We start from the raw sequence: 23,338 nt of genomic DNA on the forward strand, positions 1-23,338 counted from the left end.
ACTCATTGAAACCTGTGTCTGAGCCTAACAAGCTAGTAACTTAATTAATTGTGGTAGACTTCAGTCAACTTCAAATATCATCCACTTTCTCACAGACACTACCAGGCACATATGTCATGCTGATGTTAGTGAATTGCATTTAACCTGAGGTTTACACCTAGATAAGACATAGTTCGACATATGTGGGAATTTCCACCCTTATATTAACCTTAGTAAACAGGGCTTACTAGGGGCTGAACTGCCAGTTCTACTCTGTTGCCAGAATCATAGTCTGTCTGCTGGTTTTTATTATTCAGTGTCATCTGTTCTCCACGGATTAAAGCAGCTGAACTAAGCATATAATCCACTCTTTAAACTAAAAATATTTTAACTGCAATAATCAAGACAATCAATTCTATATATATATATATATTATTTTTTAGTAAAAGCAACTACGAGCAATGCATTTGGAAAGAACATTGTTTATTTAAGGAATCCAGCAAATACAAGCATATTTTATTATCTACAAATGCACATTGTAATATGCTAATATGTTTATATTACACTTATAGATTTGGGAGGTTTAGCATTGGGTTAGTTTTATTTTTGTACCGCTAAACCTTTTCTGGGATTCACAAACCAATCCTAATTGGTATTTGCATTGGTTGGTACTGAAAAGTCATAAACAGGTAATTAGGACCAATTGAAATTTTAAAGACCAGGCTCCAATATGTTCCCTACAATCATATAACAACATATATATCGGAGGGTCTAACACACAAAGCACGCTCAAGGAGTCCTAACAGGGTACCCTACAACAACCCCAAACATCAGTCCCCCATTTTTGACATACAAATCCTCAGAATTTGAGTAGCAAGACCTAAGTTAGACCTCACTGATCGGCGGTGGAGCTCCTTCTTACATCTGGACCCCCGACCGTGATAGTTGATTGGCTATCCCAGTAGTGGTCTTGGTGGAATCCCAAATGATGAAGGGCGGTTCTGTGTGGTGACTGATGGGCATCCCTTCTTGACCACCTTGGGGATGTTCCTCTTTTAGATACACATAGTTTGGGGTTGTTGTAGGGTACCCTGTTAGGACTCCTTGAGCGTGCTTTGTGTGTTAGACCCTCCGATATATATGTTGTTATATGGTACTGAAAAGTAACATAAAGCAGCATGAAACGCTTCATTACATTTCTTTGCATCAAGGAGGTGTAACATGAGCATACCTGTGCTACCACCCATGGTTTTTGATGCTAAACCCTAGTCTCAAACAGCATTAGAAAGGGTTTAGAACCAACAATTAATGCAGCTGAAAAGCCAGCGTCAGAAAGAGAAATGTTTCATTTTTCTGTTCTTTTGCGACTTTGCATGTGTGCTGCAGTGTAAGCTTTTTCACTTGTCTAAACATAGTATTTTGTACAGAAAGGATAGATACCCTTCCTGGTCAAAACCTATGCTAGGCTCATGTACACACCCTATCGGCATGGCGCTAAGGTGTGTGTGTAGCTCTCTGCAGCTGTAATCAACCCCAGGGCGAGGGAGAGAACCATATCCTTGTGAATATAGCTCTTCCTGATCTCTCCCTGTCACGCGGTGCAGCACGACATTTTTGGCTGATGAGATGTATTCAGTAACAGCTATGACAATCTGGGCCTAAGACACGTGCTGAAGCATCATCATAAACACAACTATCTTGTAATTTCCATCTCATGTTGGTGATTTTTCTAGTATAGCAAAAATTTATCTTTAAGATAGTAAGCACTGCCAATAATAGATCAATAGTTTTGACATTGGATGGGTGATCAATCCAGATAGGGGAGAGGCTACCTAAAAAGGCATGAGTAAATGAAAAAGGATAGTTAGTGCCAAAAATTGAGTTAACTTGAGACCAGATAAGTTTCCAAAAACTGTGAACCACTGAACAGGAAAACGGCATATGAAATAGATCAGTATTCAAATACGAGCAGGTCCATCAATTATCCTTTACCAAGCAATACCGTTTACTTAAAGTGCCTGGGCAATACAAAAGTTTATTTTAAATAAAAAACAGTGTTTACTTTGTTTTGGCAGCTCTGGAGGATTGTCGTAACTTATATTGGCCAGGATGACTTTAAATCCTGTTCCCATGCACTCTCTATTTTAGATTTTTGTCTGGTGTTCTGAAGGCAACGCAAATGTGTATAAAGAGTTGAGGCCTTAGGTTTGGTCGCCTTCCAGCAAATTACTATAAGTTGGAAAGACTTTACAAACATTTCTTACAAGGCTTGGTGGTATGCAGTCTGCCACAACCACAGACTGGATACTTCTTTTGTTTACCCTGTATCTATGACAGTAAAACGTTTGAAGTTATGGTCACCTGTTATGCTGTATATTGATGTAAGTGCCAAATGCTCTCTTTTGTAAACATCATCTCTACAGGAAGATCTCAAATCACCATGATTCCCCTGACAATTCCACTGTGTTTGTTTTACTTTGCAATTACTTGTATCTCTTCTTCACCTGTCTTGGTTTTACTTTTATTGTACATTACTCCAATTCATGTATTTCTTTTAGGTCTTCTTTGCAATATGATGATCCATGCTTGAACTTATGCATTGTATCTTGACACCTTTATTCTCTCAATAAAAATCACTTTGAACTTAAGATAGTAAGAACTACTTTTAAATGCCTATAAACAAACAGGTGCATGATGAACTAATCTTTGAAAAAAATTATGCTCTCCACACACAGCACATGCAACAGAGGAAAGTGGATCTGCACACAAAAAGAAGTAATAGGAACATGTGTCGTGTATGGAGAAGGGCACTACATCACTTTTGACAACCGGCGCTATGTTTTTAATGGTAACTGTGAATACATATTGGCTCAGGTAACAAAAAATTTAGTTATATTTTTGTTATTTGAATGGGTGCAATCAGTATACAGAACAGCCAGTGCTGAGTGCTTGTCCAGTAACATCCTATGTCATTGATTTTGACAGGACTTTTGTGACGGCATTGGTACCTTTCGAGTGATTACTGAAAACGTTCCCTGTAGCACTCTTGGCACCACCTGCTCTAAATCAATTAAAGTATATGTGGGGGTGAGTATCTTTGCTATGTGTTTAAATAAAGTGTGTGTTGAAGTGAAGTTCCAATGAGGACACAAAATATTTTTCTAGGACAGTACTTTTTATTGTTCACTACGAAAGGCTAGTGATGGTTGTACTAATGGATGTCAATGGATAATTCTGGGATCCATGTTCACATATTATATTGGACAGATCATGCAAACTCACAGACTGTCTAAATCCATGGTAAACCAGGGTCTCGGAAATCCTAGAGATAATAGATCCCTACATTAGGGACTATAGTGAAATAATTTGCATTTTCAAGAGCCCAGGTTCCTATTCAGATTAACAGGCTGATGATAGCAGTGTAGAGGCGTGCACCAATATACATTTCTTGGTTTTATATGGTAGATATATTTTTGTTTTGAGAGAAGTGTTCACAAATTTGCAAACCCTATCAATACAGAATATATTAAACAGCTTAAGGATATACGAACTACTTCACAAGATGTCAGAATCTCCAAGTTTTTCTAATAAATAAAAATCGTTTTGGGCAAAAATTAAGATTTCTGTTGTCATGATTGACATCAGACAAGCATATTACATCTGCAAATATGTGTTTCTTTCAATAGGATCGCTTTAGTACATTTGTAAACACTGATTACCTTAAGTTTTAGTGAAACGTTTGTAAAAATGTGTTTACTGATTCTGCTTTAAAATGTCTTGTAAATTATATGAGACTTTTAAACGCACATATGGAATAAAAATGTAATCACAAAAAGCCAAATTTCACTGACATTTCTGAAAAAGAACAGGGGAGGATGTGAGCCAAAGAGAGCATCATTTTAATTGAATGTAGTAGATCACTTTAAACCATGTTTTCGAAGTATAAGTATTTATATTCACTAAATGAATAGTTTTAGAAAATTAAAATATCTTTAAATATTGTACCTTTTATTGTTCTATTGTATTGTTATATTTTAAGGTTACTAAATACACTTTTGCATATTTATAGCCATGGTTACAACCTCAGTGGAAAATATGAGAATGATTTACTTTCCCCCTTAAAGTATGTTCATAAAAACGAATGTTCTTGGGAAAGACTTCTGCAGAGTAGTCCACCAAACATGGGTCGTTTGAAAAGAATTCACATTACTTTAATTAGCATATATTTGAACTATTGTACCTGCTCAAAGGGGCTACAGTGTTTTGCCACAAAGGTATAAGACATAACTAATAAAAACCATACTGTCCATATTCACCTTGACAAGTGGCACAGACTTAATTCTTGGTCTCTTAAAAGAAAGATTATTATTATTGTTGTCATTATTATTATAAAGTAACACCCCATTGTTTTGCAAGAACAGCAGAAAAGCTGAATGCCCATGCTGTTGCTCAATACGTGTAACAAGTCAGCCTGTTGATTTGCCTGTCATTCCTTTGTCAGAGCTGCCTCCTGATTTTAAGTGGAAACCACTACAAAGAAACTGTGTGTAAAATTGAGGAGGTGCCATACAAGGTACGAGAGCATGGCATCTTTCTGGTGATTGATGTTGGCCCTGGATTGATTCTAATTTGGGACAAGAAAACCAGAATCACCATCAAGATGACCAGTAATTACAAGGTGAGTGATTTGAGCCATAATATATGCTCAAATGATCGAAACCTATTATGTCGCTGCACACTTCATTGGTTAAATCAAGGCAGCCAGTAAAGCAGCAATGGCCATCCAAAAGAACCAAAGCTACAGTGGTATTCTCACGGTACACTATGAATAACTATTCATCCATAACAAACAATTAGAAAGAGTCACACTTTTCTTACATTTAGGGCCTCATTATGATGTTGTTCTGAAAGGCTCCGAACAGCATTTGAATTTTCCTAACTTGTCTCGGAACCCACGTTCCAACCAACTTGGAAAAATTTCTGACTGACCGATTACGATAGGAGGTAACCGTTCGATCTTTCCGACTTGGTTCTGACCGACATTCATAGACTTTGAGTTGGTCAAACCTGAATCGTACAAATATACGGACCATATTTTTGTCCGACGTATTATGATGTCAGATTTGGACAGCCTTTCTGAATCGGTCTGTCTGACACTGAATGGCTGTCAGATACGGAATTTGGGTGCCCTCAGCAGGCCCCTCTTCTCCCAGAGGCCTCCGTTTCGGGCCTGGTGGTACCTATTGGACCCCTCTTTACAACCATGCACAGTGTGGCAGGCACCACAGGGTGCAAGGTTTTCCGCAATCACCCCTTATTTCAATGGGAGCCTATGTTGTCGGATGGAACACAGGCTCAATGGGTGTCCAACCGAACAGTGTTCAGAAACATCTAATCAGTCGGTCAGACTCGCCGAAAGTTAGCTGGTCGGGAATTTTTTCGGACAGACATCGTAATGAGGTCCCAAATGTGAAAATAATTTTTAGCGATACAATATACTGTGCTGAAACTAAGAGAGTGGGCCCCCTCTAAACTTTAGTGATGGATTCCTAAAGTAAGACAAGAAAAGCCAGCCACGCTACCCAAGTGCATAGTAGGTGCTGCAGAAGTCCCTGATGATATTTAATGTAAATTTGTGTGGCAGTTACCTTCTTCCACCTTCACCTTAAATATGGTTGCCATGACAAAGCATTATTGGTGATTGTGAAAGATATGTTTCTTCTGTTGAAGCTCTCGCCAAGTCTCTAAATAAAATGTGAACTCCATGCTGGGCTCCTTCATAACCCCCTCAAAATGTATACTTTCTATTACAAGTCTAATTAACGCATATCTCGCCAATGACATCATACATTATTACAACTGTCCTAAAGAAACCCAATGCAGACCATGAGCACCTGTCCAAATAAATATCCATCTATGGGCTACCTCTTGTAAAAAGGTGCATAAAATACTTAAAATATACGGGACCCATTTGTTCAGTACTCCAATGTCAATCCTTTGATGGTTCTTTTTAGCAGCACAAAAGTGTAAAGGGGAGCAAGATTGTATATATCAGGTTAATGTACAGAGTAACTACATAATGGCTACACAATAACTCAGGTCAACAACCAAATGAAGGTTAGTCAAGTTGTGTTACACATTCAAAAATAGCTGGACATATATGAATCCCAGCATAAGAGTGTAAAAATACAACAGCAACAGAAGAAATCTAAATCTCCTGAAGTGATGTACTTGTTGCAACAAGAAAAAAACAACTAGTTCTATGACTAATATGTATATAATCAGAAAGCAAAAGTTAAGGTTCCCCTGCATCGGCACTTACTCTACTCTAGGAGTGACAGCCCTAATTTAGCAGTTAAGCAAAAGGTTTAAAAGAGCAAAGGTGTCACCGGTCCCATAATGTTTTTTTACACTTACTCTACTGTAGGCTAAGTCATGAAATTTTCCATGACGTGGATATCTTCCACGGCCTGCTCCATGTACACCCCTCTGCAACTGTCCGTCCTTGGTCTCTTCTCCTTCTCCCATGGTAATGCACCTCCCTTCACATTATCTTTGCCAGGCAAAGCTAACTGTAACTCTTTCGTTCCTCAACTATCTAATGGGAACAATACCCTTACTCTTCGCTAGCCTGCAAAGCATGGAAACAAATACCATTCTACCAGACTCGCATGGGAATCTAAACATTAATTTCAGATACGAGAATATTCTAAATGTGCAGTGGATTCAAGCTTACAACTTAGGCTAAAATAATAAATGCATCATTTATTAGCATTTCATTTTTCGATAACATCATTAGCACGTTCTATAGAAACGTTCCCTAAACTATTTGAGTACCTCTATTTCAACCACATAGTTGATCTAGTAAACATTCAAAATACATTTAACTTGTCAATGTTTCACATCTCTAATGAGCCTTATATAAGTGTATTACATAGTTTCTACACATACAGTATTATTCTGTGAATCATTTGTTAAGTTTCACATTGAATTGTTTTAATTTCACAAAAACATGTTAATTGGTTCACATTTCATCTAACAACTAATTTCACCAATAACACTGAATACAAAGTGAGTGCATACTACAAGAGGTTACATTGCACTCCTAACGGGTACTGCATGTAGGATATGAATTTCCGCTCCTGCCTTTGATGATGTTAAATCATTATAATATTTATCCTATTTCATCAGATAAACCTATCAGATGATCATTAAGGTAATCTCAATCAGACGGACAGATCTAGAAAGATGGTATTGCTATTCTTCTTTGTCTTTGTCTAAACTCCTCTATACATTTCAGAATATTGTAATAATTATCTTGCAGCTTCTCTTATTGTCTTTTTCTCTCTGAACTCCTTCCCTTTGACTTGCTTTTTACCACTTACATCCACACACCATTCCAATGAAAACAATGATAAAGATAACAATCAATATTGTTCGCACAATATAACTAAATAACCCACTTCCTAAGTGTACAAGACATCTTCAATTTGCACCAGATCCGTATCTAATTTCATCCCAAACACCTTCTGTAGGAGAGTATAATCTGCCTCTTATGGTTTCCCCCACCTTTTCCTGATGTATCACTGTTTTTGACTTAGACTGACTGGGATCCTGCTATTCAGGACCCCAGTCTATCTGCTATCTCCTCTAAATTGATGGCATGTACTTTAGGTACACCCAAGATTGGAATCTGGGGTACCCTTATCATTGCCTAGTATATGGTACACTATGTACCCAGGGAATAGGTACCCTAGAGGCCTCCCAGGAGCTGAAGCATGTATTTTGCCAACCCTGAGAGCCCCTTCAAAATGACACCACAGGTCTGCTACTTGCTGCCTGGGTAAGGTGGTGCATGCACCCCTTACTTAGCTATGTTACCTAGATCTATTCTAAATCACTGCACATATAAACCTATCAGTCACCCCTATGGCAGGCCTTAACAATCCTGAAGGAAGGGTGCTGGGTTTTATGTGAGAGGGTGCCCCTGCATGAGCAGAGTCCCTCTGCAGCCTTCGGAACATATTTTCTGGGGTTGTCTGTGATGCAGCCAAACATATATATTTTAAGTGCATCATAACCTTGCGGTAAATGCTAACTTAGAAACATGTTGTGTTTGGTGTCAAACACCTTGGAATCATAACTCCCCATTAGTAACTGGCGGGCAGATATGATTCCACTCTTCTAGAGGGACTTATGTGAAACACTGGTACACCAGGTACCAGCTTTCTCAACCTGAGCATCACAAAATGGATGCTGCCAGAGACCAACACGAGTCTGCCCTCCTATTGCTGAGCCTAGCTCGAGCAGAAGAAGGCCTGAAAATCGGTTTCCTGTCACAGGGAGGTGTGACCACCTCCCAGACAGGCTTTAGTGTATTGGGGTTGGATGGGTGCACTCTTAGAGTGCCGGAAAGTCTGCAGTGGGGGCACATTTTGTGACCCCATGCATAAACTAGCTCAAACCAGTTTCAGGAGGCCTTTGCTGCTGTTCTGGCATGAAATTGGACAAAGGACATAGGTGTCGCCACCCCTCTGTCCTAATCCTCCCATAGGAGGGTCCACAGAGTTAGTCTACCCCCTTCCCTGGGAATAAAGTGGGTAACCTGACTACAGGACTTTGGATTTTACCTGTACTAAACTCTGCCAGCAGAAAAGTACTTTGACGGTCTACACTTTGCTGGACGGCAGAGGAATCTCCCTTGGAGTAAAGGAGTTACTCCCCTGCAGCAGCAGGCACCTAAATGCATCTGACCGGTTTGCACCTCCCAAGCTCCTGAAGACTCCGAAGATTTCTGCAACACATGAGGTGGGTTCCCGAGCATCTCTGAGGTTGATATGCTCTCTCAGCAATCCTGAGACCAGTATTCCAAGTGGGGAGAGTGCAACCCAAACCCCTGTGCACCGTGTACTTTTGCAGCAGCATATGCTTTTTGGCAATCTCTGAGGCTGTGCATTGGACTATGTGTAGTCCCAACCGTTAGCAGTATTTTCACTGAAGATCTCTGACCTCCACTCTAGGACTGCTCTGTTGGCTGGTGCTTTGTAATTCTGCTCGAGGTCCCTTCGCGATCTCTGGTCCATTGGCCTGTGGGTGCTAGTAAGGGTCACTTTGATTTTCCTTCAACTTTCTAGGTTGCTCCAGATGTGCCCTGACTCCCCATAGCTTGGAGAGTGTTCTGGACCTTGCTGGTCCTCACTGTAACTTGTTTCCTCTGTCCGCAATGGTTGGCTTTGCCAAGGTTTGTTAGGATTCAATCCAGACACTAACCCCTCAGCACTCTACATACTTTGTGGGACAGCTCACCTCTGGACTTTGGTCATCATCAATGTCTCCTGGTCCCCGTGGCTGCAGAGTCAAGCTTCCTATCTTCACACCTGAAGCACCCGACATTGGTGAGCATTCGTCTATCGAGCCCCTGGTCACCCTGAAGTGACCCAAACTCTGTCCCCTCTGCTTTCAGGTTCTTCTCACCTTGGATCCAGCTTGGATTCCACTGGACACTTTTCATCTTCCCGGCAGCAGCACTTCTTTGTATCACGCCATTGAAAATAACGAGAATTTCCGACACCACTTGACCTCTATCCACCCGGCTCCTCTGGGATAGGTAACACTGGTACCTTGGTACTCACAAGGGTACTGGCCTTAGAACCTTTTATTTTCTAAAAGGTTTGCTTGAAGTCCTCTCCGAAGGGTCCTTAAACTGTAATTTTCCAACAGCAGCTTTCCAATAGAGTTGTACAGAGCACACGTCTGGGTTCCCACACTGCACCAGTCCTGCGTGGGCTCCCTGTATCACTCCTTTAGGTGGTTCCTTGGGGTCCCAGCAATTCTACAGGCACTAGGCACTGTGTCTAGTGAAGTTGTTGTTATACCATTTTTTTTAGTTCATGGTTCGGTCTCCTCCTGGAGCCCGCTGTGTTTTGTGCTATTTACTGTTGTTCTATTGATTAAGTATTGTGTGATTGTGCTCTAATCTCAAAAAGAGGTTAGTAGAGAGTTTTTAGTAATAAATGCATATATTTTATATAACACTTGTGTGGTTTACCTTTCATTTGATTACTCAGAAACAACTGATCTGGTGAAACAAGCTGCTTTACATTCCTTTAAGACTTAGCCTGCAGGCTGGTCTCCATAGCTACCACTAGGATAGCTTTCATAAAGGTTACCTTTAACCTAATCACCATAAGGGTCGTTTGGACTGGTGCAGGGTGCCCACTTTAACTAGTGGGCAGCATATACCAGGCCAACTTCTCACACCTTCAGTGGCTAAATCTTTCAATTCCTGATGTAAAACAGTAATCTTGCTAATATATTTCTGTGGATTTTTACTCGTATCAGGAATGTAGGTACAACTCTGTTGGACCTTAAGCATCCAACAGACTCCACCTTCTTTTACAAGCAAAACATCTAAAGCAGATAAATTCTGCCTCACCCTAGTCCGGATAGAAACCTTTTTACATATTGATTAGAGGGTCGAAACGCTGTTGACAAACAGAAGAAGCAAACCATTACCCAGTGTGTATCACTCTTTATAGCTGCTGTTCACATTGAATTGATAATGGTCGACTTGTATACATTGTAGAAACCTTGTATATAATTATAACACTGTCACTTATGTTTAGCTTCCCTTTTTCACTTGGGACACTATGCACAAATGTCTTTCAATAGATTTGGAACAATTTATATATCCTTTTTTCTCCCTTGAAAATGTATAAATTGTGTTATATTGAATCATTGGTCTTGGTGGTTTCTTCCCCCTCTGACATTACTTTAACCCTCCTTATTGCGATTGTGCATATTATTTCAAATATAGATTGTATTAATCCACAGGAACCATTATTTTTCCTATATACCAGGATCTAATCTAGCAGAGAAATAGGCCACTGATCTACGAGCAGTTCCATGTAACTGCGTGAGTACGGTGATCACACAACCTTCTCGTTCATGACACGAAAGCGAAAATGATGTGTTGATATCAGGCATTCCTAAGGCTGGAGCATGACACAGACATCTCTCAGCTCCAGGAAGGCAAGCAAACAATTGACACCCCATGACACTGCCGACAGTATCTCATCATCCCAGAAACAGCCTGACCTCTGTTTTAATCTGTGGCAGATTTATTTGTATAATGGCCAATACTCTTTACTGCTACACTTTTCTCTTGCCCTTCTCAATCAATCAATCAGGGATTTATAAAGCCCACTACTCAACCGTTAGGGCCTCAAGGTGTTGGGGGGATTCGGGCAGCTCCGACACCTCTGAAGAGCCAGGTCTTGAGGCTCTTCCTAGATAATTGCAGTGTGGGGATTCATCTGATTCCGAAGAGGAGTTCATTCCATGTCTTGGCCGCGATGTAGGAGAAGGTTCTTCCGCCCGTTCTGGCTCTGTGGAGGCAGAGGTGTCTGGCTCGGGCAAGGTATGTGGAGTGGAGGTTTCTCTTGGGAGCATAGAAGGAGAATCTTTCATTGAGGTATTGGGGTCTGGTGTTCTGGAGGGATTTGTAGGAGTGTGTGAGCAGCTTGCATGTCACTCTCTTTTCAACGGGGAGCCAGTAGTGGTCTCGTATGTGCTGGGTGATGTGGTCTTGTCATGGGATTCTGAGGACAAGTCTGGCTGTGGCATTCTGGATGTTCTGGAGTTTGTGGAGTAAAGATTTGTTGATTCCGACATAAAGGGCGTTCCTGTAGTCCAGCCTGCTGGTTATGAGTGCTTGGGTTCCTAGGACGTCTAGGTATGTCAGTGTACATATAAGTTGGGCCAGCTAACAAGAAGGGAAAAAAGGGAAATGAATAGCAAAAGTATATAAAAGGTATATTTTTTTTTTTTATGTATTAAAAACCATATTGAAGCTGACCAACGGTCACACAATGTAGTGAATAGATAAAAGTATCTGTGACAGCATTACAGGCAATAATCATAAAAGATTCACATAAATTGCGTAGTACAAAAAATCAAATCAAACAATATATAAACGAAAATATACAGATAATCATAAAAATCGAAAAAACATTAAAACTCGACGCGCGTTTCGGCAGGGGACCGCCTTCTTCAGGAGACACAATATAATTCCTGAAATACAATTATAGAGAAAATATTTCTGTTATCTCAACATGCATAGAATTCATAAAATCAACATTATTCCTAACATATTAGAAAGCCTTATTCCCAACTGTCAAACTGACCCTAACTATTATTATGCACACTGAAGGCCTCTGATAAGCCACATAGTATTTGCCAATTGTACAGTAACTGACTTAGCTGAGAGCGACACCCCTTTAGACTTCTCGAGTACCATTTTATAATAATAAGAGCTACCAGTCATAAACCTATTCAAGGACTGGAAAAGAGTTATTTCTAAATAACATTTAGACTCAATCTTAGAGCTATTAGGAAACACTAGATATACATGGATTATGTATCAGTTGTAGATCATCTTTTACGTAAAACATTTATTTAAAAGAATATCCTTCCAGGCTTTTAGCATACTAGTTCAATTACCATAGATATACTCACAATAGTAGGACTCTATCCATGCAGCAAAAAGCATCCAAGGAGAATCTTCATGTGATACAGATACGATTACTCAAAATTTTTTTGTTGGAAGGAGGGATTCCTAACAAAGGAGTTCAAAATTAGTAATGTGTGGGTATACCGAATTGTTGATCTATATACAAACACATTGGCTCACACTCTTGCTCTTAACATGTGGATAGTCCTGCAAAGTTTTATGATTATGCAGGAATGGGAAATAAGATCTGCTTGTTCATGCAGACAGTGCCCATTGGATAATTATGTCGAGAATTATCGATCGTATTTCCTATGTATGGTAACGTTCAGGCCCAACCGGACTCTTGAGTCATTAGTGAAGACTACCAAACGTAGTCCGCTTACTGTTATATAGATGACCGTGATAGATAACCCGCACTAGGAAGGGTTTATTCTCCCAAAGGACAAGAATGTAAAAATGCCTACCTAGTGGTTTATATTTCCACGTACAATATTTGGAAGTTCTGGATGAGGCTTATTCTTTATATAACAAGCGGTGACCATAATTAAAATGTCTCATATCAACGGGTGCAGAAAATACACTACGAAAAAAATGAGAGAAGGATGAACTTATTTATCTTGGATAATGCCTATTTTAACAGCATAATCATAAAATGGGATAATTCTTAAAGTGTGGTAAATAAAGACATTACCTTCATACAGACGTTACATAGGCTGGTAAAGTTATTACTTGAGGCAGAGTGGCTTTTAATGGTGCTCTTGCGCAGCAATCACGAAATACTAAAAGATGGAAATTGAAGTGGCAATTAGCCTTTCAAAAGATCACATTGTTAGTTAAAAACTAAGGAATTGTTATAGATTCGAATTGTAAAGCCTATTAATATGCCACGAACAATCCATATTCGAAATTACCTTAATTTAAGACAGACCAGCGCTTATGTTAAACAAAACTCCGTGAATAGTCGACTTGGACAAGCGCTTCGTGATGCTCAATTACAAAGTAAACTCTGAAAGAATGAGATCAGAGTACGTAGTTAGTTACAATGTTGCGAAGATGCAATACAACAAACATACTGCTGAGATCTGAGCGCTCTCCCAGAGAATACCTAACAGAGCTCCTTACCGAGAAACTAGAGGTTACTTGCGGACAGCAAGATGTAGCTGCTCCGTGTTCCAGCGTGCGGGGACTCGTCCTCCTTCAGGATACAAAGTATCCAACAATTGGAAGCCTTCCGTATTTAAGGAGAGTCTTTTGCGCGGGAAAGAGGTAGGCTAATGACAACGGTGTAATCGAGGATGGACTAGAGTTTATACAAGTCGATCCTGTTCTAAAATGGCGCTCATAAGTGCGCTACGATGTTAATTGACAGGAGGCTCACCGCGTTTTCTTTTAACAGTATCCTAGGTGATACGGATCTAGTACTGATTCGTAAGAGTAACCTGGACAGTATCCAAGGCTAGTACTGCTCACTAAGAGCTATGTAAAAAAATACATTGCAGCCCAATTAAGAAGGGCTCGAAAGTGCACGTCCGATTTGTTAAGAGGCACAATGCCTATAGATTCAGAGGTGATAGGTAGCGTAATTAAACTTAATGCCTACTTTAGCAGAATATAGATACAGCTAATATAGCCTTAGTTAAAGTTATAGTGTCTAGAGCTAAATAGACAGGCAACAGCATGAATTAACTAAAGTATATATGTAGAGAGAGCTAATGTCACCCCGAATAACATTAGTTCTAAACAAAAGGGCATATCAGTGCATTGAAAAAGAGGTAGAAAGTAATATACCAATTGTTTTGAGGGTGGTAAACAGCCAATTTAAACCTACCACACGTGGTTGCATTATATACGTGAAAAATTATAATAGGGGCTATAGGGTATAATGATGGAAAGGTGACTACACAGATAACCTATATTCCATCCATAATCGATAGAATCCCGAAGGAATCTAAAGTTAATAGGGGATTAAATTAATGAATGAGGAGATTTAGACATATGAGGAGCCTACAAGATAGCGTTCTCCCAGGGTATCTCAGCATTGAGACCCCGTTTGAAGGTTCCCAAAGAAAAAATCCAGAACACTTCCCTCTTTTTCCTGACTTGGTCACCTCCTTTGCTGCTGGGAAGTCTAATTTTTTCTAAAATGCGCCATTTAAAACTGTCTGGGGCATGATTGTTTTCAGTGAAATGTTTTACTAATGGCGCTAGCTGTTTATTAGTCCGGATGGCTGACCGATGTTCTGTCAATCTTGTTTGTACGGGTCTAGAAGTCTCACCCACGTAGCCTAGCTGACATGGGCACAAGATAAAGTAAATACAGTTAGCAGTTTTGCAGTTCCACATGTCAGTAGCAGATGTATGGCAACCATTATGTTCGAAAGACTCACCTTCAATGATGTTGCTGCAGGATTTACAGGCTGAGCATTTAACCGTACCTTTGACCGGGAAATTATTACTAATTGACCTTTGTACAAATTCTGACTGGCAATTATTAGTTGTAAACCGTGAATGAACAACCAAATCTTTAAGGTTTTTGTTCCTCCTATGTGCAAAGATGGGTTTCTCTAGTTTCTCGTAGGAGGGATTTGAGTTCAAAATGTGCCAATTCTTGGTCACAATGTGTCTTATAGTTTTGTCTAGGGTCGAATGTTTTGTGACGCATACTAATTGGTCATTGGTTGCTGGTGGTTTTGTCCTGAGTAGGTGGTCCCGATCGTAGAATCTGGCTCGTTTGTATGAGTCTCGGATCAACCTATGTGGATAACCTCTGTTAAGGAATTTTTGTCTCATGGCTTTAGCTTGGACATCAAAATCTGCTAGATTCGAACAATTCCTCCTGACTCGAAGAAATTGTGAAAAAGGGATGCTCTCCCTTTGGCACCGCGGATGAAAACTCTTAAAATGGAGAAGAGTATTCCTCGCCGTAGGTTTAATAAATAAATCTACAATAAGTTTGTTATTTTGGTTCTTGATAATTATGTCCAGGAATTCAACCTGAATGTCACTGTAATGTGCCGTAAATTTCAGATTCGAGTCCGTCAGATTGATCCATTCAAGAAACTCTAAAAGAGAATCTCTCCCACTGGTCCAGATAAAGAAGATGTCATCGATGTATCTGGACCAGTGGGAGATAGACTCGTAGAATGGCGCTATCTCATTGTGTATAAACTTCTTTTCAAAGGCCGCCATATAGATATTAGCAATGGAGGGTGCCACAGACGCCCCCATACTGACGCCCCTTGTTTGACGAAACAAGGAGTGGCCGAATTCAACAATATTTTCAGATAGTACAATCTGAAGCAGTTTTAGTAGGAAATCCTTTGGGCAAGCAATGTTAAGGGGGTCAATAAACCAACTAGTGGTGAGTATGGCTTCATTCTGCGGGATGTTACTATATAGGGCCTCGATGTCCATCGTGACCAACAAGTCCTTATTTGGATCAAAAGGTAGGTTCTCTATTTTTGAGATCATAGCCCCAGTATCTCTAATGTAGGAAGGGATACTGGGTATATGGGGTCGTAGATAGAAGTCAATACATTTCGAAAGTGGTTCTGTATTAGTGCCAATTGTAGAGACTATTGGCCTATACGGGGGGTCACTCAGGTCTTTATGGATTTTAGGCATACCGTATATGCATGCTGTCTTATGTTGGTGACTATTGAGATAATCAAATTCGTTTTGATCAATATCTCCAGATGTAAGAGCAGTAAGGGTAAGGTTCAATATTTTCTTAGATGTTGCAACCAAAGGGTTACTTCTCACCTCAGAGTAAGTGGTCGTGTCCGATAGCATAGATAACATCTTCTGTTCGTACTTATTGCTATCAATCAGAACGATACCACCGCCTTTATCACAGCTTTTGATTATCAGCTTCTTATCCTTTCTTAAATTCTGTAGGGCTATTGATTCTTCTTTGTTCAGGTTATAAATAGGTTTCGGTATGAATCGAAGGGATCTTTCTAATTGTTGTAGCACAACCAATTCAAAACTAGCCACTAGCTTACTTTCTACCTCTTTTTCAATGCACTGATATGCCCTTTTGTTTAGAACTAATGTTATTCGGGGTGACATTAGCTCTCTCTACATATATACTTTAGTTAATTCATGCTGTTGCCTGTCTATTTAGCTCTAGACACTATAACTTTAACTAAGGCTATATTAGCTGTATCTATATTCTGCTAAAGTAGGCATTAAGTTTAATTACGCTACCTATCACCTCTGAATCTATAGGCATTGTGCCTCTTAACAAATCGGACGTGCACTTTCGAGCCCTTCTTAATTGGGCTGCAATGTATTTTTTTACATAGCTCTTAGTGAGCAGTACTAGCCTTGGATACTGTCCAGGTTACTCTTACGAATCAGTACTAGATCCGTATCACCTAGGATACTGTTAAAAGAAAACGCGGTGAGCCTCCTGTCAATTAACATCGTAGCGCACTTATGAGCGCCATTTTAGAACAGGATCGACTTGTATAAACTCTAGTCCATCCTCGATTACACCGTTGTCATTAGCCTACCTCTTTCCCGCGCAAAAGACTCTCCTTAAATACGGAAGGCTTCCAATTGTTGGATACTTTGTATCCTGAAGGAGGACGAGTCCCCGCACGCTGGAACACGGAGCAGCTACATCTTGCTGTCCGCAAGTAACCTCTAGTTTCTCGGTAAGGAGCTCTGTTAGGTATTCTCTGGGAGAGCGCTCAGATCTCAGCAGTATGTTTGTTGTATTGCATCTTCGCAACATTGTAACTAACTACGTACTCTGATCTCATTCTTTCAGAGTTTACTTTGTAATTGAGCATCACGAAGCGCTTGTCCAAGTCGACTATTCACGGAGTTTTGTTTAACATAAGCGCTGGTCTGTCTTAAATTAAGGTAATTTCGAATATGGATTGTTCGTGGCATATTAATAGGCTTTACAATTCGAATCTATAACAATTCCTTAGTTTTTAACTAACAATGTGATCTTTTGAAAGGCTAATTGCCACTTCAATTTCCATCTTTTAGTATTTCGTGATTGCTGCGCAAGAGCACCATTAAAAGCCACTCTGCCTCAAGTAATAACTTTACCAGCCTATGTAACGTCTGTATGAAGGTAATGTCTTTATTTACCACACTTTAAGAATTATCCCATTTTATGATTATGCTGTTAAAATAGGCATTATCCAAGATAAATAAGTTCATCCTTCTCTCATTTTTTTCGTAGTGTATTTTCTGCACCCGTTGATATGAGACATTTTAATTATGGTCACCGCTTGTTATATAAAGAATAAGCCTCATCCAGAACTTCCAAATATTGTACGTGGAAATATAAACCACTAGGTAGGCATTTTTACATTCTTGTCCTTTGGGAGAATAAACCCTTCCTAGTGCGGGTTATCTATCACGGTCATCTATATAACAGTAAGCGGACTACGTTTGGTAGTCTTCACTAATGACTCAAGAGTCCGGTTGGGCCTGAACGTTACCATACATAGGAAATACGATCGATAATTCTCGACATAATTATCCAATGGGCACTGTCTGCATGAACAAGCAGATCTTATTTCCCATTCCTGCATAATCATAAAACTTTGCAGGACTATCCACATGTTAAGAGCAAGAGTGTGAGCCAATGTGTTTGTATATAGATCAACAATTCGGTATACCCACACATTACTAATTTTGAACTCCTTTGTTAGGAATCCCTCCTTCCAACAAAAAAATTTTGAGTAATCGTATCTGTATCACATGAAGATTCTCCTTGGATGCTTTTTGCTGCATGGATAGAGTCCTACTATTGTGAGTATATCTATGGTAATTGAACTAGTATGCTAAAAGCCTGGAAGGATATTCTTTTAAATAAATGTTTTACGTAAAAGATGATCTACAACTGATACATAATCCATGTATATCTAGTGTTTCCTAATAGCTCTAAGATTGAGTCTAAATGTTATTTAGAAATAACTCTTTTCCAGTCCTTGAATAGGTTTATGACTGGTAGCTCTTATTATTATAAAATGGTACTCGAGAAGTCTAAAGGGGTGTCGCTCTCAGCTAAGTCAGTTACTGTACAATTGGCAAATACTATGTGGCTTATCAGAGGCCTTCAGTGTGCATAATAATAGTTAGGGTCAGTTTGACAGTTGGGAATAAGGCTTTCTAATATGTTAGGAATAATGTTGATTTTATGAATTCTATGCATGTTGAGATAACAGAAATATTTTCTCTATAATTGTATTTCAGGAATTATATTGTGTCTCCTGAAGAAGGCGGTCCCCTGCCGAAACGCGCGTCGAGTTTTAATGTTTTTTCGATTTTTATGATTATCTGTATATTTTCGTTTATATATTGTTTGATTTGATTTTTTGTACTACGCAATTTATGTGAATCTTTTATGATTATTGCCTGTAATGCTGTCACAGATACTTTTATCTATTCACTACATTGTGTGACCGTTGGTCAGCTTCAATATGGTTTTTAATACATAAAAAATAAAAATATACCTTTTATATACTTTTGCTATTCATTTCCCTTTTTTCCCTTCTTGTTAGCTGGCCCAACTTATATGTACACTGACATACCTAGACGTCCTAGGAATTTTTTCGCATCTGTTGCTACCCTGCCCTAGGAGTCTATAGATTTTCACTACCCAGGGGGTCCTTGTTATTCTCAGTTATGAGTGCTTGGGTGACAGTCTTTCTGGATTCAGGAGGATCAATTTAAGGGCCTTGCGGAGTACGCGGAGGGAGTTGAGGCACATGAAGATATAGCGTTGATCTGTTGGCTCATGGGGGAGGAGTTGAGTATAATGTTGAGGTTGTGGGCGTGGTGAGTGGGAGGTTTTTTGATGGTAGGTACCCCATGGCGGGCTAGATCCAAAGACGAGGACTTCCGTTTTCTCCGAGTTGCGCTTCAGGCAGCTGCTGCTCATCTAGAATGTGACATCCTTCATTCCAACCTGGAAACTGTGTCTGGTGATATCGGGTTCCTTGGTGAGGGAGAGGATAAGCTGGGTGTTGTCAGTGTAGAAGATTATACTAGTCCATGTTTTTGACGATGGTTGCGAGATGGGCCATGAGGATGTTGAAGAGCATGGGGCTGAGTGAGGATCCTTGGGGTACTCCGCAACTGATCTCTGTGGGTACGGAGATGAAGGGAGAGAGCCTGATTCCTTGAGTTCAGCCTGCGAGGAAGGAGCAGATTCAGTCTAGGGCTGTTCCCTGTGTGCCGGCGTCATGGAGTCTGGCCGCTAATGTGCGGTAGGAGATGGTGTTGAAGGCTGCTGACAGGTATAGTAAAATAAGATCTGCCATGTGGCCTTGGTCGAGGAGAGTGCATATGTTATCTGTGGCGGCTTGGTGGGTGATCTCGATGCTGTAGTTGCTGCAGGATCAGTATCTGGATTGAGAAGTGGCGATGATCGAGCTGGATTCTATGAAGTTCGTGAGCTGCTTGTTGATCTTCTCAGTAACTTTGGCAGCAAAGGGGAGGAGAGACATGCGCTTTGTAGTTCTTGACATCTGTCGGGTCTGCGGAGGGTTTCTTGAGGAGGGGTTTTACTTCTATGCATTTCCAGTCACCGGGGAATGTGCCTGTTTCAAGGGTGTAGTTGATAGTACGTCGTAGTTCAGGTGCTATGGTGGAGGCGACTCTGTGGAAGATGTGCGGCAGGCAAGGGCCTTTGTTGTGTTAGTTGAAGTTGTCAGTGAGAGTCTGATCTTGAGATGGAAAAAGGAGCCGAGTTTGTTGCAGAGGTCCTGTCAGGGAGGGAAGTCAGAAGTTTTACTAGGTGTTTGGTGAATTCTTGCATGATGCTTAGGAGTTCCTTAGAGCTGCAGGAGTTTGACAGGATTCTGTCCTGGATGAAGTTCTTCTTCATGGACCTGATGAGTTGGTGGTGTTCTGTCATGGCGGTCTTGTAAGCAATGCGTGCTTCCAAGGTTTTGCTGTTGCTCCATTCTTTCATGAGTCATCGGCATGTGCTCTTGGATTCTCGGAGGTCTGTGGTGAACCAGGTGGCTTTCGTGGTGCATTGTCTACCGGAGTTCTGGAGGTGGGCGAGCGTGTTTTTGCAGTCGGTGATCCATCTGTGGAGTTTATTGGCTGCAGAGATGGGGTCGGTCGTGGTGGGTGGAGTAGTGCAGCTGAGGGCAGAGTTGAGGTGCTCTTCAGTGATCTTGCTCCAGTTACTGCACGAGGCGTGATGGATGGCCTCAAACACCTTACCTGGAGACCAGAAAGCGCTGGTGGCAGAGGCGCAATGACGGAGCTTTGCGAGGAGAGAGCAGTTTCCCTGACCAGGAGGTCAGAGGTATTGCTCAATCCAGTATCCCAAATACTGTACTTCATACAGGCAATATTGAAGCTTGTTCAGGGACACTTTATGTCCCTTTTCAGCCAGATGCTATAACAGCGCATTGGTATAATCTCTGCATGCTTCCCTCATATTTCATGTGACCAAAAGATCGCCAATGTACTGAACAGGAACTGAGTTGTGAGTTAAGATTAAGGACTTGAGATTCTTTTTCAAAATCTGGTTGTGGATAGATGGACCTTTAGTATACCCTTGTAGGATAGAACACCATGTTCAAACATGATTTGCAAGCCAGAAAGCGAATTGAAATTGGCTCATCTCATGGAGTGGGATTGAGAAAAATGCCTGGCAGAAATTAATCACTATGAACCATTAAGCTTCACATGGAGTTTGGAACTGTATCACTGATGGATTTAGTACCACGAGAAAACAAGGAACCACTAAACTGTTAATCTTTCAGAGGTCTTGCATAATGCTGTATTTACCGCTGGGTGTCTGCAAGCCCATATTAGGGGAATTGCATGGGCTCCCCAGAATCTTTTTAAGAATGTCCTGTTAAATCATGAAAATAATCACAGGTGTGATACCCCACCACAGTTTCAGGTGTTAAATTGTACTGCAGTGTTCTCTGGAACTCAGCATTTGGCCTAACCTGTATGTGGACTGGTTCAGCTATTTTTATTAGAACAATCTCTGCCCCTATGAAGTCCCATACTATTGTTGAGACAATTTCCTAAGTTCTAAAGGCAAATCCTCGACTGTCAGAATAGGAAACAGTGACACACAGATTCTGGTTCGCCAATTTGAAAGCAATGTCCTCATTATTTGTCTGTAATTCAATTCCACTTGGTGTGCAACATATGGTGCAATTCAGTTCACAAAACAAGCCACGTCCCAACAGACTCACAGGACTTGAGTCACACACCACAAATTGATCACTGTCCTCAAAGGATCCATTCTTCATAGGTATCGCCTCAGTTACAGGATTTGACATTCTCTTGTTCATAACTCCTACAACTTCGATTGATTTTCCTAAGAGGGGCAGGTTTGGGGCTTTTACTGTTCTCAGAGTAGAGCACCAGTATCAATCAAGAATGTAGTTGTGTGAACATTAACTTCTACAGCAATGTAGAGTCCATTTTGGTCTTCCTCCTGGACTGTGCCAAGTATACAGTCTTCCTCTCCCCTCACGTACCGTCATGATGACAGATCTAGACCAAACTCGTTAAAGGATTCCATCAGAGGCATTTGGTAGTACGTTTGATTCCCCTGCGATATCATCGGAGGTTGCGGTACTTGCATAGCGTGACCTTAATGCCACCCCATACTCTGTGATTGCGGTCTAGTCACAGTCTGTATTTGTACTACATCATTCTGAACTTGACTAGGTTCTCTACCTTGCTCTCAGTTAGAAGGGTTGATATGACATTCACACTTCCAATGCCCCACCTTATTACAAAAATTACACATTGTATACTTCTTCAGCATAAAAGCACATATTACTGTCTTTGGTTCTATTGGCATACCTCGACCTCTTTCTTGTCCTGGCATTCCTCCATTAAGCTGCATCTGAACTCCTGCGGGGTGAGTTACCTGCGCATGAATAACATTTACAATGGATGCCTATACATGTTTTCCCTTTTTAGCACCCCTTGTGTACCAACATCAATTTCTCTTTCATTTTCCTGGGCCTTGATTCAAATTCATCAATACAATATCTTGCATAATGCAGAATTATATTGACAGACTTGTTCTGCCAACAAATCAAATGCTGTTATATCATGATACTAATCTTGATTCTTAATCCTTTTACGCACTTGGACACAAACTGCCCCATGTCATTAGGAGCAAGGGTGTCTAATCAACTGAACTGTTTGAAGTCCTGTAACAGCCTTTCATAGTAGGCATGAATTTTCCCCTTCATCTCTTAGGTCGTTCAATCAATATCAATCTAATCAATATATTATGGGGCTATTTTAGATTGTAGCCATGTGATCAGCTGATCATAATGTTTCATTACCATCGGCTGCGGACCATGAGTCACTGGATACCTCTCTGGTTCCCCTTCAGGCCATTCTATGGCTATCTTTCCTGCAGACCTCAAGTCACTTGAGACCTCAATTTCAAACGATGTATTAAAATTAATCCACAACACCTTTGACAATCCCCTCAAATCCAAGGCACATAACCCCCACTAGGTGCTTCCTATAAAGAATATGTCTCTACTCCTGCTCCCCCAGAAGGAGGCAGCCCCTCTCTAACCTTCTTTGCACTCTTCTTTTCTGACCACCTTTCTTTATTATGTTCTTGCTGATCCCTTTGCTCACATTTGATTATGAAAACCTTTCTAGTTATTTTCATTCTACCTAACTTGAAGGCAGTGTGTTTACAGCAGGAAACCCCCAATTGTGCACCCCTGCACACCAACAGTAACACAATAACAACCAGCAACGGTGATTTACACGAACTGGAGATCTATTGTGGGAGCCAATAGAACCAATTAAAAAAACACTCCTGCTCAGGGACACCCCCTTTTTCATGCATACTGTGCGGTA

The 23,338-nt window shown here is 40.5% G+C and overlaps 1 protein-coding gene across 1 annotated transcript in view; it reads left to right on the forward strand.

The window, feature by feature from the left end:
• Nucleotides 1-23,338, forward strand: part of LOC147733202 (mucin-2-like) — a 1,332,790-nt gene that overhangs the window by 872,303 nt on the left and 437,149 nt on the right. Inside the window, exons 20-22 of the mRNA XM_086957736.1 lie at nucleotides 2,715-2,853; nucleotides 2,965-3,066; nucleotides 4,481-4,657. Coding sequence (XP_086813862.1) covers nucleotides 2,715-2,853; nucleotides 2,965-3,066; nucleotides 4,481-4,657 — 418 coding nt within the window. The remainder of the gene's footprint in view (nucleotides 1-2,714; nucleotides 2,854-2,964; nucleotides 3,067-4,480; nucleotides 4,658-23,338) is intronic.

This window comes from Lissotriton vulgaris, chromosome 2_1 (genome assembly GCF_964263255.1).
Source record: "Lissotriton vulgaris chromosome 2_1, aLisVul1.2, whole genome shotgun sequence".
Classification (NCBI taxonomy): domain Eukaryota; kingdom Metazoa; phylum Chordata; class Amphibia; order Caudata; family Salamandridae; genus Lissotriton; species Lissotriton vulgaris.